Here is a 16,143-nt window from a genome sequence, read left to right as displayed (position 1 = left end):
TATTTCTACATGGCATCAGAGCCTAAATACGATTAGGGAAGTGAGAGAAAAAGAAAAAAGGAAATCCATTGCCCTTTCTTTCTGGCAGCCTCAAAATCCAGAGTGTCGAAATCCAGCCTTGATTATGACCTTTTTTTTCTGCAAAACTCATCACAGATTTTCTCCAATTGTTGCAGAATTTTCTGCGCAGAATTTTTCTGCAACAGTCGCAGGAATTTTCTGCAACTATCACAGAAATTCTGTAACCTATCGTTCGATTAGGGAAGCGACCTACCTTCTTCTTCTTCTGATTTTTATTTCAAACCCATCGCCAATCTTCAGTTCTACTGCTGGCAGTTTTTCAGTACCGTCTTGGTCGCCAACTGAAACAGAAAAAAAAGAAGAAAGAAGAAGACGACGATTCAGTTCCGTCTCAATTCGACGAATAAGAACAGAAAACAGAGGAAAGAAGAAGAGAAGAAGAAATCAGCAACTTCCGCTGCTTCCGCAACTGCAACAGCTTCATCTTCAACTCCTGCAACTACCGTTGCTCCTGCAACTTTTTTTCTCTCTGATTCTTCATCTGAAGCCTGGTTCTTCATATGAACCTGCGATTGAGGTTCTTCGATCGGTGTTCTGCTATTGAGGTTCTTCGATTAGGGGTTGTTCTTCTTAAGCCTGCGATTGAGGATCGATTCTTCATCTGAGGTAATTCAATTAGCCCAAATAAAATAGATGTTTGAGGGTTATTTTGGTAAATTTGCATTGCAGGGACTTATATGTAAATTTGCATAAGTTCTGAGATTCATTTGCAAATTCAAATTTTTCAGGGACATATTTGTCATTACTGAAAAGAAAAAAAGAAAAAAAAAGGGGGGTTTTTTTTTTTTTTTTAGGTGGTTTGGTTGTTGCATTGCACCGACATTTCGATTACTTTGAAGGGGTGAAGACTGAAGAACTGCAGACAATTCTGTCAACATGGCAACCACTGATGGTACTACTGCTCCCACTGGATCCGAACATTATCCCACTCTTCATCCTCTTTCGGTAAGATTTGATGGCACAAACTATTTAATCTGGTCTCGATCTGCTTACCTAACTATTGCTGGAAGATGACTAGTTGGATACATTATTGGCACAACTATCAAACCTACTACCGCACGTGCTTTACAGGATAAATGGATATCAAATGAATCTCTTATTATGTCATTCCTTTTGAATTCCATGCATCCAAATATTGGCCGAGGTTACCTATTACTTGATACTGCAGCTCAAATCTGAAAGGCTACTACTGAAACCTATGGACAGTTGGGGAATGATGCACAAGTTTATGAGCTATGAAAGAAGCTTCATGAGACTACCCAAAAGGAACTGACTGTGGCCCACTATTATGCTGAGTTGCCATCTCTTTGGCAAGAGTTGAATCATTGTGGGGATTATCACCCCACCAATCCATATGATGTGGCGACTTATAAGAAGCACATTGATAAAATTTGAGTATATGACTTCTTGGCAGGTTTGAACGTGGAGTACGATAAGATCAGAGTGCAAGTCTTAAGTTGTTCTCCCTTTCCTACACTAGAAGAGTCTTATGCTCTTGTTCAGTGTGAAGAAAGTCGTCGATTAGCCATGCTTCATACTCCTATTATGGAGAAATCAGCTTTACAGTCTGTTCGCACTAAATCTGATCCGACTAAGGAGATTGTCAAGTGTGAGCACTGTCACAAACCATATCATACCAAGGAAAATTGTTAGAAACTGCATGGGAAGCCTGCTGATTTTGAGCAAAATGGAGCAAAAAGAAAGGGAAAACCAAAGGCTAATATTTCTGAGATAGTTTCCACCACACCCTCTGCAGACATTGGTTTTTTATAGGAGGAGTTCGCTACTCTGCGACGTATTCTGCAGTCTTCTACTTCCAGTACAGCCTCAACCACTGCTTCCTCTACTACCCATACCAACTCCTGCCTTGCTACTTCAGGTAAAACTTTTACAAGCTTTCAAGCTTCTTCAATTTCTACTCCTTGGATCATTGATACAGGAGCCACAGATCATATGACAAGTTTATCCACCTCTTTCTTACAATATTCTCCAACTTCTGGAAAGGATAAAGTTCGAATTGCGGATGGTTCCTATTCTTATATTGTTGGAAAAGGGACCATTCAGCATTCTCCATCACTTTCTTTGTCTAAAGTTTTTACATGTTCCCTCTTTCTCTACTAACTTGCTCTCATCAGTAGTCTCACACATGACCTGAATTGTAAAGTGATTTTTTCCCATTTTACTGTGTCTTCCAGGATCTGGTCACGGGGAAGGAAATTGGACGTGGTAAACTAGACAATGGACTTTATTTGCTCGAGTCGATTGTAGAATCTACGTCTTCTTTGACTACATCTTCTAATTCGGTCCATTCTGTAATATCAGACCTTCATCAGTGGCACCGTAGGCTAGGTCATCCCCCTCTAGGAACTCTTAAGAAAATATTTCCTAATTTGGTTTCTTCTTGTAATGAGGATAATTTTTTTTGTGAAGCCTGCATTTTTGCGAAGCAGACTCATTCTACTTATTTACCTTCTCTTCATAATAAAAAACCTATTCCTTTTATGCTAATTCATACTGATGTGTGGGGTCCCTGCCGACGTGTGTCTATTACTGGCCATAGGTACTTTGTTACTTTTATTGATTGTCACTCTCTTTCTCCTCTCCTCTCTCTCTGATTCTCCTTGTCTCTCCTCCGCTTCTTTATCTTCTTCTTCTTTTTCTCCTCTCTATCTCCCTCTCGACTTCTCTACCTGTTGTTTTCAGTTGCTCTCTGTTTTTAAATATTTTGAAACTGTGGTGATGCTGGGATGACAGGTGATGAGTCATCCAGGCTTCTGTCCCTTGGGTTTCTGGTGAGAACCTTGCCTTGAAATCCAGTGCATACTGCCAGCATCACTCCACCTCTTTCTCCTCTCTCTTTAATTCTCCTCTCTACCACTTCTTCTTCCTCCTCTTCTCTCTCTCTTTACTTCTCCGCCTCTCATTCTCAACTTCTCTCTTTTCCCCCATCCTTGCTCATCTTCTCTTTGCCTCACCACCCCTTGTTCTCATCTTCTCCCTGTTTCTCATCTCCTCCCCTCTCTCCTCTCTGTTCGACTTAGCAGAAGAGGAACAAGAAGAAGAAAAAAGAAGGAAAGATTGGCTGTTACAGGGTTTTGGTTCAAGTCATCGAGGGTTCCTGTTTGGAGGTCTCTCAGGCATGGGGGGTAAGCCATGAGGGCCTCATTGCTGATCTCTCCGATTTGTTTGGGTCCCAGATCTGGACTCATTTCCTCCCTCTAACTCCCCTTCTTCTCCCTCTCCCCTTTCTATTTTTAGGTTCAACTTCTTCGTTGAGGGTTCTAATCAATGGCCTCTATAGTGTTAGGGGAATGTTGTGAAGGCCATCATTGCTGATCTCTCCAAATAGGGCTCAATCTCAGTTCTAGATTCATCTCCTCCTTTCTTTCATTCTTCTCTTTCCTCCCCCCCCCCCAAAAACAAAATCGGGGGAAAGCCATGAGAACCATCGTTGTTGATCTCTCCCATTCAGGTTCGAATTCTGCTCTAGTTTCATCTCCTCCCTCCATTTCTCCTTCTCTATCGCTCTCCCTTTCTACCTTTCTTCGTCTCAATCCTCTGATGCTACCAACCCTAGTGTCTATGGCGCTGCGTTTCTCCCTGTTGCATGTCTTGCGGATTGTTGCAATGAAGGTTTCTAGTGTCATCGACTGATCGAGAGACTGTGTTGATCTAGCTGGTTTACTGCCCTTTTGGTCCATTTTGGTTGTGCTAATGTATTTTCTAGTTTGATTGTATGGCTTCATGCCACTTGTGCTTGTGTTCTACACTTGCTTAATTGAGCCTATCTTTGGCTTTGTACTTTTCCCTTCACCTTTTCTCCTCTTTGGTTAATGAATTTATTTATTCATAAAATATTAAAAAAAAAATTAATGTGACAGTTTTAGCAAGTATAGGACAAATGAATATCAGGAACTCAGACTGGGTAGAATGCAAGAGGATACAAGGGCAGTTTGATAAGTCCCACATGCTGCAGGTTGGGTTGACAAGGAAGGGGAACACTGTAACCAGGGAGGATCCCTGCCCAATTTCCTGCAGCCCTCCATGAAGGCCGAATCCAACTAGGCAAATTGGTCATTTGGCCCTCTCTTTTGGGGTCTTAATGGGTCTAATTGGACATAGAGTATTTTTAGAAGTCCATATCTACTTTTATTTTTGAATTTGAGTTAATCTTTGATTAGTTATAAAAGAGTTCCAATTAGGTTAGGAGTCCCAACTAGAGAGGGATCTCCTTAGTTGCACTCCACTTTCTACAAGGAGTCTAGTCTATATCTACCTTGTTTTGTAATTTGAATCATCCCAGGATGAGTTATATGAGAGTCCTTAGTAGAGTGCGAGCCCCAAGTCAAGTAGAAGTCCTTCCTTATTTTGGTTTCTAAGTTGGAGTACAATCTTAAAAGGCATTCCTACTTCAATGGAAGTCCTTATGTGTTTGCACTTTTATCTAAGAGTCCTTGTTTGTTTTCTTTCCAATTTGAGACCAAGTAGAAGTCATAGTTTGAATCACCTTCTAATCTTGAGTCCTAGAGTGAGCCTATTCATGTAAGGCTATAAATATAGCCCCCAAAGCTTGTAAAGGACATTTTTGATGATTAATAAAATTTGATTGAAGGAGATATCTGTGAAGTTGTGGGTTTCCAAGGGAGGAAACCTGTGGCAGCTTTGAGCATTCTAATTTTCTACACTTTTCAACCTTCTCTCTTCTACAACAAGTAAGTAAACATTTCCCACCTCTGCCCCCTAGCCTTCCCTCTTCTTCCCTCTTCCATCGCACCTTTCTTTTCATTTTCTTGGATTTTCTTGAATTTTCAGACTTTTCTAAAGACCCAAAATTCAAGGCTAGATCTACGCCAATCTAATCGATTGATCTGTCCCAAACTTTAGGAACCTCATCCCCCCGACCCTAGTGATCTTAGATCCCAATTTGACCTATTCTGATTGTCGGATTTCAAATTACAATTCTTTACTTGAGTTTTTGTACTTCTGATAACCCTACAATCAAGAACTTTAATATCTTTTAATTTAGACATCCAAATCCCACCAAACTTGGGGGATCATATTCCTATAATATTACCTATATTCCCTCCAATTTCAACCCACTTTGACACCTATAGACCCCAGCTTCCCATCTCAAAGAATTTATCCCATATCTCCCATGGGATAGGCTATGTATCCTTGAGATCCTCAATATCATCTTAGTCAGGGTATATCATATTTGACCACAAAGCATTAACCTAACCTTTCTCTGTAAGAAATCATATCCCTTAAACCCTAAACCCTAGCTGGATCCCTCCCAACCCCTTCCTAAATCCTAACTTCAACAAAACAACCCTATTCCCTCAACCATAGGGTGTTAAAACCTAGTTTACTGCTGATTCACTTGAAGAGGATCCTGCAGGTGAACCTAGATCTAGGGCTCATTAATCAATTAAACCCTAGATCCCTGTTTCACATCGAAGTGCTTTTTAATGGGGGTGGGGTTTAGAGGAAAAGAGAAAAAATGGAAATAAAGTGGGATTTGGTGGCAAATACGGAAGATGAAAGGAGAGAGGAGAGACAACATAACTTTTCTACTAATATTGCCAAAGTCATACTGAATTGGTAGAACTTTGAAAGTGAATCGTGTGGGAAAACTTGGGATGCCAATCATAAGACACAAGAATAAATGCATTGAATGAGGTGATCTTGAAAGTTTTGCACCCCACTTAATCGAACACTCCTATTTGTGGGATTTCGAGGAAATAAGTACCAAGTTTCCCACCCCCTTTCACCTTTTCCACTTTTCCCCATCTAACAAACAGGTTGTGATAAAAGCAAATAGAGGCAGCAGTACCTGGGCTTCTAGCCAGTAGTTATTGATTGCAGTCACCACCAATCACACCTTGGTCAACCAAAAGGAAGCAGCCTCCATGCAAGGAGCCTAAATAAAGAAAGGAATTGTCAATAGCAAAAACCGTGGGGTACAGAGTTGAAGCCAAGCAGGGACTCCTCTTATTTGCTCTTTCTCTCTGAAGTTTAAAGAATTTAAGAGAATGTGGACCCAACCTTAAAAATTTAATGACAACAAACAGAATATTTGACTTATGTGACCAACTTCACTGATTCAACTTGGACAAACTTGTAATAACTCAAAACATAAAGGGTGTCGTTGAATGACACCTTCATATGTGCTTTTAGAACTTGACTCCTTTTAATTGCCTCCTTGTCTAAGTCCCAAAATCTTTTCAGGGGTATATGAGGGTTCTCAAACACAATCTAAAAGGGACATCATAATGTCATTACCAAAAGATGTCAACGTTATGCACAGTTTTCGAGTACATATGTGAAGTAACACCATTATTTCCACTTGGAAAAAAGATTAAGTTTTCTAATAAAGTGACAAAAAGTAAGAATAGAAAAATAGAAATCTAGAAGGGTGTTAATGAGAAAATTTCAATACATGAAAATAGAGTAGACTTAAAACCAAAATCTCCATGAACCTCTTACTGCTATAAACATATAAGGACTAATTTCTGAAGCTATGAACTCAGTACAGTATACTTAGTAGAATGATGTTCATGTAACAGTCAATTTCATTAGCATTCCTGTATGGATATTGCTGAATAAATACAGACTGATTCTACAACTGGTAAACACTTCTGAAATTAAGAACAACTAATGGAACTCAGATAAACTAGAATAGCCCAATGGCTAGGCCATTCCCCAGAGGTTTCCCTCTCCCCAAGCACTCGCTTGTCTCTTCTCTTCCTTTCCCCAACATCCCTCCCTCTCTTCCCTTACATACTCATCCATTCTAACAAACTCTTACGCATAACAAACTCTTACACATTCACTCAATCAATTCTTGCCACCTGGACTGTTTCTTCTGCTCCTCTGTTCACAGCAGGGTATTGGTCGCTGTCCAATGGGAGGCTGCCATCTGTATTCTCTTCATTTGGATCCCCTGTAGCAGCTGTAGGTAATGTTGCATACTCCCCTTATCCCTCGCTTGTATACCCTAGTTATGAGGGGCCTATCAACGCTCCTTCCCTTCAGTTTCACCTTGTCCTCAAGGTGAAAATCGGGAAATTGGTTATGCAGTTCGAGGAAGTCCCCCCAAGTGTTCTCACAGCCCGGTAGATGCTTCCAGTGGATCAGTACTTCAAGTACTCCTCGAGGTGAATAACAGATGTCTAACAATTCTTCAAGGGTGAGTTGGAGTTCTCCATCATCGGCTAAACATGCTGGCAGCGGCTGAGTTGTGATGTTCAGACCTACCAACTTCTTAAGTTGTGATACATGAAAGACCGAATGAACTTTGGAATTGGCTGGAAGCGTCAATTTGTAAGCCATGGGACCGATTTGAGCTGCAATAGGATATGGGCCATAGTAGTGATGGCTGAGCTTCTCATTGGGGCACTTAGCGAGCTTCTTGAAGCGATATGGCTGAAGTTTGAGAAAAACTTCCTCCCCTACTTGGTAAGTGACATCCCTTCGATGTTGGTTAGTGGATGCGCGCATGCGGTCTTGAGCCACACGCAAATTAGTCTTCAACTCATCGAGGATGCTATCTCGTGTATGTAGGAGAATATCAACTTCTTCCACCTTGGAGCTGCTCCCTTCCCACTTAAGCAAGGTTGGAGACCATAGACAGTTTGAAAGGGAGTCATTTTGGTAGCTGAATGGAAAGTGGTGTTGTACCAATACTCAACCCATGACATCCAAGTGGTCCAATCTTTAGGCTGCCTAGCACAAAAACAATAGAGATAGATTTCTAATCCTCAGTTCACCACTAATCCTTGGTTCACCACTTCCGTTTGTCCATCAGTTTGAGGATGATAAGCATTGCTGAACTTCAGATTGGTTCCCGCTAATTTGAAAAGTTCTTTCCAAAAGCTACTCATGCCCGATCCTTATCAGAGACAATCGACTTGGGAAACCCATGAAGTTTTACTATCTCCTTGCTAAAGATCATAGCCACCTGTTTTGCTGTATATGGATGCGTGAGTGCAATGAAATGGCCATACTTTGACAATCTATCCACCACTACCAGTATAGCATCGCCTCCTCGGGTCTTTGGTAATCCCCCAATGAAGTCTAAGCTGATGTTTTCCCATATTTGGTCAGGTATTGGGAGAGGTTGAAGCAGCCCTGCAGGTTCCATTGCTTGATGCTTGCTCCGTTGACAAGTGTCACAGCTTGCCACGAATTCCTTCACACTTCTTTTCATGCCAATCCAATACACAATTGCCGCGACCCTTTTGTAGGTGCGGAAATACCCGGAGTGACCTCCAAAAGGAGTGGAGTGGAATTCAGCCAGCAGCCTAGGGATTAACTTGGAGTTTTCGGGAATGACCAAGTGACCCTTATAAAAGAGTGTCCCCTTTCATCGTTTGAAATCTGGAAATTCAGTAGAGCCGCTGACTAAGGCTTGAATGATCTTTCAATAACGCTCGGACTGCTGAATTTCAGTTTATAAACTTTCTTCTTCCTCCCATGCTGATGCCGATAGACTAGTGAGTCGTATTGAGCCTTTCATCTGTCAGGACAATGCATCAACAGCTTTTTTCTCACACCGCGGCCTATAAATGATTTCGAAATCAAAGCCCAACAACTTCATGATCCACTTCTCTGGTCCTCCGCTACTAACTTTTGATCCAACAAGTACCTTAAGCTCCTTTGGTCCGTACGAACCTTGAAATGCCTCCCTAACAAGTAATGACGCCATTTTTGAATGGCAAGCAAGACAGCCATCAATTCTTTCTCACAAACTAATTTGTTTCAGGCTCGTTGGGAGTCTTGGGACAACGCTTTACTCCAAAAGGCTATGGGGTGTCCTTCTTGCATAAGGACAGCTCCCAAACCGACTCTGGAGGCATCGGTTTCTACCACAAACTCTTTAGAGAACTCCAGCATGGCAAGTACAGGTACCGTGGTCATCGCTGCCTTCAATGCTTCAAAGGCCTTGGTAGCTAAGTCGTCCCACTGAAAGGCGTCTTTCTTCAATAGATTAGTGAGAGGTGTTGCGATTTTCCCATAATCCCAAACAAAACGTCGATAGTACCTAGTGAGACCGAGGAATCCCCTAAGAGCTCGTACATTCTTCAGTAGTGGCCACTCGATCATGCATTGTACTTTCTGTGGATCTACTGCTACACCACCTGCTGAAATTATATGTCCCAAGTAGTCTAGTGTGGTCACTACAAACGAGCACTTCTTTTTATTCACCACCAAACAATGTTGGGTTAGGAGATTCAAGAGCAATCGAAGGTGACTCAAGGGGTCCTTCAGGGATCTTCTATACACCAAGATATCATCAAAAAACACTAGGACAAACTTCCTCAAGTGTTCTCGAATACCTCATTTATTAGCACTTGGAAGGTAGCAAGTGCATTCGAGAGCCCAAATGGCATTACAAGAAACTCATAGTGCCCATCATGTGTTCAGAATGCTGTCTTCTCTTTGTCACCTTCAACAATCCTGATTTGGTGGTACCTTGACTTAAGGTCAAGCTTGCTAAACACCTCAGCCCCTCCAAGCTCATTGAGCAAATCTTCAATGGATGGTATGGGGAATTTATCAGGTATTGTTAGCTTGTTGAGTGCCCGATAGTCTACACAAAATCTCTAACTTTCATCCTTCTTTCGCACCAAAAGCACCGGGCTTGAATATGGGCTAACACTTGTACGAATTAACCCAGCAGCTAACATTTCATTTACCAACCTCTCTACTTCATTCTTCTGTGAATGGGGATAACGATAAGGCCTGAGATTAGGAGGGTTGTTGCCTTTGATCAGCCTTATCGAATGATCGTAGGGTCTCCACAATGGAAGCTCTCTAGGTTCTGCAAACAAGGATATGAACTCCTCTAACAACCCACGTACCTGTTCATTGCTGTTGACATTTTCCGGTACGTCTACCAGCTTTGGCTTCAACCAGAAACCCTGTCCTTCTTTTAGAGCCATCTTCTAGAGCTTTGGCAATGTTGTTTCTAGCTTGAGTAACGCCGAATCTCCTTTCAACTTCACTTGTCTATCTTCCCACATGAATTGCATAGTTTGTAGCCTCCAATTGCTCTGAACATCACCCAACGAAGATAGCCCCATTCCACTCCCACGATGACGTCTAGTCCACCCAATTCAAATGGTAGTAGTTCCTGCACAAATGTGATTCCATTGATAACGATCGGTACTTTATGGCAGACTCCCTGTCCTCGGACATTCTTGCCATCGCCCAATGTCACATGGAAATGTGCCTCACCCTCAATCGCCAACCCTATCTTCTCTGCCATCTTCCTTGAAATAAAGTTATGGGTTGCGCCACAATCGACTAACAGTATAACCAAGACATCACCTATTTTTCTTTTGAGTTTCAGTGTGCGAGGTGAGTCGAGTCCCGCGAAGGAGCTGTGCGATAGTTCAATTTGGTTAGTAGGTGAGTTGTGCTTGTCGTCGCCATTCACAGTCCCAGCGGAATTATCCTCTGCATCTTCGCTCAGTTTACCTTCGTGAAGTAGCATCACTCGTAATTGTTTCATGGGACATTGATGTCCTCGAGAGTAAGGCCTGTCGCACCAAAAACAGAGTCCTTTGTCTATTTTTGTCTTCATTTCTTCCGGAGTCAACCACCGAGGCTTGCTACTTCCGCTGGATGGAGTTGCAGGGGCGCTCTTCGAAGATGAAGACGATGGTGGGTTGGTTTGCCCTAAGTTGGGTTGGTTACTTATGGTTGAACAAGAGGCAGGTGGGTTTATTGGACCGATAGAAGTAGGCCGCGGCCCATTTGTATTTGGTCGGTTCACTGCTACCACTAATTGGGCCGTGGGTTGCCCCCATCCAATCATGGGTTGTGTCATGGATATCGCTTTTGGCCCATTTACGGCTTGATTCTTGGCCTCAATGAATTGGGCCATATCCATTATTTGGGTTAACCCCCTAGGCTGGAATAGTTGGAGCTCACCCCAAATCGTCTCCTTCAACCCTGAGAGAAATGCCCCTTGAAGCCAGTCGTCTTCCTTGGCGCCGACAGCAGCAACAAGAGTCTCAAAGTGACCCTAATACTCCACAACCGTTCGATTCTGTCGGAGCTCCAAGATCGCTTCCAAGGGTGACTTTGCTTGTGTCGAACCGAACCTTCTTTGTAGTTCATACTTCAGTTCTACCCACGAATGGAGAGGATTCTGCAATTCCCTGGACTGTACCCACCCCAACGCCGGTCCTTCAAAGCAAATTAGAGTAGCCTGTAACTTCTCTGCTTCCATAAGGCCCTGTAGCATAAAGTATCTTTCAGCTCTGCATCACCATTGAAAATGGGAAGTTCCAGATACCTAGGGAAGATATCGCATCGTCCCATAGAAGTCAGAACTCGTCGCTTTTGTAACAGGGTACTCGGCACATCTTCTCCTCTGGTTACGGTGACTTCCGGTGATGTTTCTCCAGCCTCCACACACTTTCCCTTCAACAGGTATGCTCTTAACTCACTTACGAATGCTGTCTGGCTTTGTTCAACCCTATATAATTTCGACTCAATCAAAGTTAGCTGATTCTGCAGGTCCTTCACGCTAGTCTCCACAATCTCGACTCTTAACTCCATGTGGCTCTTTACCATTCCCTGGGATCGACCAGCTTTGATACCAGATTGATAGAACACTCAATGAATCTCCATGAACCTCTTACTGCTATAAACATATAAGGACTAATTTTTGAAGCTATGAACTCAGTACAGTATACTCAGTAGAATGATGTTCATGTAACAGTCAATTTCATTAGCATTCCTGTATGGATATTGCTGAATAAATACAGACTGATTCTACAACTGGTAAACACTTCTGAAATTAAGAACAACTAATGGAACTCAGATAAACTAGAATAGCCCAATGGCTAGGCCATTCCCCAGAGGTTTCCCTCTCCCCAGGCACTCGCTTGTCTCTTCTCTTCCTTTCCCCAACATCCCTCCCTCTCTTCCCTTACATACTCATCCATTCTAACAAACTCTTACGACCTGGACCTGGACTGTTTCTTCTGCTCCTCTGTTCACAGCAGGGTATTGGTTGCTGTCCAATGGGAGGCTGCCATCTGTATTCTCTTCATTTGGATCCCCTGTAGCAGCTGTAGGTAATGTTGCATACTCCCCCTTATCCCTTCGCTTGTATACCCTGGTTATGAGGGGCCTATCACATGAAAATAGAGTAGACTTAAAACCAAAATGGATCCAAGCCTTTTCAATAGGCTGGGCCCTTGCTAAAGTTTCCATTTATTGGAACCAGTGGTGGATCTTCAGCACTCCTGCACCAAGGGTCTAAGGTTTGGAAGCACATCAGCAGCTTGTTATGCCAACATGATCCCTGGTGAATTCAGCGTAATTCAGTCAGATTCATCCAGACTCAGCAAAAACAGTGATGGGGAGACTTGTTTCAACCATTTTCAGATGGATGAGGGGGTCCATAAACATCTCAAGACAGTTCTTGCCAATATAGTAATCCAACCCTCACTTCTACATCCATTAATAAATATAAACCAGCACGGTACATATTGGATGTACCTAGCATATCACAGTATCCATGGATCCAGTATACATATAAGAACAAACCAAAAAAGAAAAGTATACATGTAAGTGTCACAATATCTAAATTTTGCATCATGTTCTCATATATTCTTTAAGTGAATAAGAGGCTAGCTATTATGAACTAACATGTTCTCAGGCGTGTTCACATATACACAGGCTCATGGTGCACCTGCCTTTATTTTACATGGTTCGAATCATCTCCAATTGACTTTTCATCTGGTACCTTCTGTCGCTGGAAGGAATTTTTTATTTTTTATGTTAGTTTCGTGCTCTTAAGAACATCTACACTACAGAATGTGTATTATCCGGATGTGGATTCTATTACCCAAATTATTACATGATGCACTGTTGGTTTTTAGAATCATTTGATCAAATTGAACTTTCATTATTTTAAAGTTTCCAAGTAATTACAGTAATTATGTACAGTATCATTAAATGCTTGTTGCAGCACTGATAATATGTCAACATTGAAAATCCCTTGCTTGAAAAACATTGTCAAACCTAATGCAGCAACAAAGAAAGAACCAATTCATGGAATCATGATCTAACAAATGTGTCTGAGATGTCCACACACAAAGGCATTTTGTTAAGGTTTTGAAAGTTGGGACCAGTGACTGTATTGATCCCATCTGATCCCCATATACAGTGCAGTATGATTTCCTGATCCATGAAAGGATCTGGCAATCTAGCGTGAAACAATCCAAATCAGAAACCAAGTCAATCTTGGATTGATCTCACTCAATCAAGATGCATTTTATTTTTGAAACAATGATAAATTTCAAACTAATTATGCAAATAAAACTAATCACAGCAAACCTGTGAGAGTGCTTGAATTGAAATGGTGGCCCTTCATAGAAGTTCACCAGAAAATCCTCGCCACATGTGACGATGCGAAATGGTCTTGTTGGTTTAAATGCACAACTCAAAACACGCCTTGAATGGCCATCAAAATCCCCTACAGTATTGCCTGAATCCCACCTACATAAGAGTATGTTATTGATTATTTGATCACTACAAAAAATAAGATAGACCCACAAAGAAGAAAGCAAATGAGGCAGAAAAGTAGTTGAGAGTGATGGATGAAGTTACAAATTTCAGACATTTATCTACAATAAGAACATAGATTTGCAAAACAGAAACAAATGGAATCAAATATTTAACATTAACTATGTACATCTATCACTTCAAGTTAAGAGAATGGAGCACTAATTTCGACCAGAACCTAACAGATTATTTTATTTCAGTAAGACCCTGGAACATAAAGGACTTGAGCAACCTTCCATCCATTGTTCAGCTAGAAAATTTTGCAGGATACAGTGGGTGTCTCTCACAATGATTTCTGATTTATGATTGATTAATGATTTGCAGGGTATGAGGAATCAAGATCCTCCTGACCACCATTTTCTATTTTCGTTTTGTTCCTTCTTTTTCTATTATTTTTTTGGTGGGGGTAAGAGAAGGGGGGAGGAAGATGTAGGTAGGGATAGACTGTTAACCGATGCAGCTGAAAGGAAAGGCCTACGTAATCAAGGCAAGAAGAAGTACTACCATGGCACCATAGCAAATTTCTGAGATGTCTTTTAGCACTGTCATCATTCTTTACCTTATAGACTTATGCTTGGAAACCCAAGGTTGTGCATTGAATCATGTTTGGAAGTGTAAGTTTTTTTATTCTTTTTATAAAAAACATAGTTTGAAAAAAAAATTCAGTTAATTGTATGATAGAAATAGAAATAGAACTCATGATTAGGAGTGGGAGGGACAGCTTGTCTTGAAATATATCCCCACTTTGGTGCACCATGTGATTTTTTGAAACCAAAAAGTAAGATTACACAGTGTAATCATCATATTGAAAGACCCCTTACACTTATAGAAGTGTGGATTTAGGTGGCTATCAAGAACGAATTGAATATAAGTAATTCGTGAAATTTCATTCTGTAAAACTGCAGCTTGGAAAAGACAAACTTGATTTCTGTTATACCACATTTCACTAAGTGACCCAGCTCAGTCCCGAACTGTTAGACGAACCGGGTGCACATTTTCCTACCAACCTAACCCAGGGTGGACCGGGGGGCTCAACCTAGAGTCCTGAGGAGATCGGACAACGGCTCGAGGGGAGAAGATATGGACATCAGCTAAAGGACCAAGACTTATCAAAACCCTTGAACACACAAATGACAAAGTTCAAGAAGGATCAATCAGCTCCAGAGCACCAATGACCGTTATGGGTGATGCGTCCAAAATCTGCTCAGCCCTTAGATCTCCTCGTGATGTCCTGCAAAACGAAAGCGTCAGATGTGGCCCGACCGCTGGGGTCGGGAGTCCACCTCCGAAGGCTAAGTCAGTTGATGAACTTAATCACAAACGGCTCTGCTAGAAGCGCAGAGCTAAGGAATGAAGAACTGGGAAAGGTGATCTAGATAGCAGATCGCTGATAGTTTAGGTCTATCAGTATGTATCTGAACCTGAGTCTCAGATAGTATTCTTTTCGATCCCCTCACCTTGTATGGTAGTGAGGTTTATATGAGTGTACCTTCGAATCTCCTTCGTTGGATGCACCTGAGTCTTCTTCGGGTAGTCGTTGGATCTTAACAGTTAGATCCGTTGAGCAATGGACTTCTACTAGTTTGGACTAGTAGAAGACTCCTGAGATAACCTTTAGGTTATGTGATGATTATCCCTTCGATAATGATTATCCGCAGCCGTCAATTCGAGTCTGCCATTATTAGGGTGATTACCCTAATCCATAAGTAGGATTAGGGCGCGCTTGCAGCCGAATAAGCTTTCTTCTTCAAGAAGCCATCTTCCGGATCCGGTTCGCTCGGGAGCGAGTCGGATCTCTCCGTCTGGACCGGGGTCGAGGGTCGGACCAGGTATGAACCCGGTCTGATCATAATCTCTCCATATCACGAGCCCCCTAGACCAAGCGTTCGATCGATCCCGAGGGCTTGGTTTTTAACTCGGGTTCGCTCGTCAGGTGATAATCTCTGCGTGCTTCATTAAATGTCATATCACATTTAATGCGGTGGTCACTTTTCCTCGAGCATTGTGAGTGTAAGGCCACATATCTCCTTGCGCTTGATCTGTCGTGGCTCACGTCATCCAAGCGACGGTTTCCGAACGCCTATTTCGGATTCGTGAGTTCAAACTTTCAAAACGTCTTTCAATCTTGATCGCTGATTTTGAATCAATCTCGATCGTTCGATTCCCGAACACTCGTGCTTGGAGTTTTAAAAGCGGTTCATTGTCTTCGCAGGTTTCATTCTTCCCGTCCTGGAATTTGAACCTTTGTTGTCTCGCTTCGCGCCTTCCTCGCTCTCAAGCTTCCGCCTCACCGAATCGGTAAGTTTACCGGTCTTTTTCTTTTTGTAGTTTACTGAAACAAGTAATGGCGGACGATAGGGCTTCTCTCGGGTACCCAAGTGTTGGTAATAGCAAGTGAGGCTTTTGCTTCTCCCCGCTCCCGAACAATCGAATAGTGATAACAAAACCCTAATCGTCCTTCCGGCGCGAGTTCGC

At 42.1% G+C, this 16,143-nt stretch overlaps 1 protein-coding gene across 1 annotated transcript in view; it reads right to left on the bottom strand.

Annotated features, from left to right (window-relative positions):
- The window catches only part of LOC149024895 (actin-interacting protein 1-2-like), a 54,475-nt gene that overhangs the window by 13,841 nt on the left and 24,491 nt on the right, over positions 1-16,143 (bottom strand). Inside the window, exon 2 of the mRNA XM_089145093.1 lies at positions 13,441-13,602. Coding sequence (XP_089001219.1) covers positions 13,441-13,602 — 162 coding nt within the window. The remainder of the gene's footprint in view (positions 1-13,440; positions 13,603-16,143) is intronic.

The sequence above is a fragment of the Hakea prostrata genome, chromosome 2, assembly GCF_041222555.1.
Source record: "Hakea prostrata isolate BN-2017 chromosome 2, UWA_Hpros_2, whole genome shotgun sequence".
Classification (NCBI taxonomy): domain Eukaryota; kingdom Viridiplantae; phylum Streptophyta; class Magnoliopsida; order Proteales; family Proteaceae; genus Hakea; species Hakea prostrata.
Note: the sequence above shows the minus strand (reverse complement) of the source record. Positions and strands in the feature narration are given on the sequence as shown.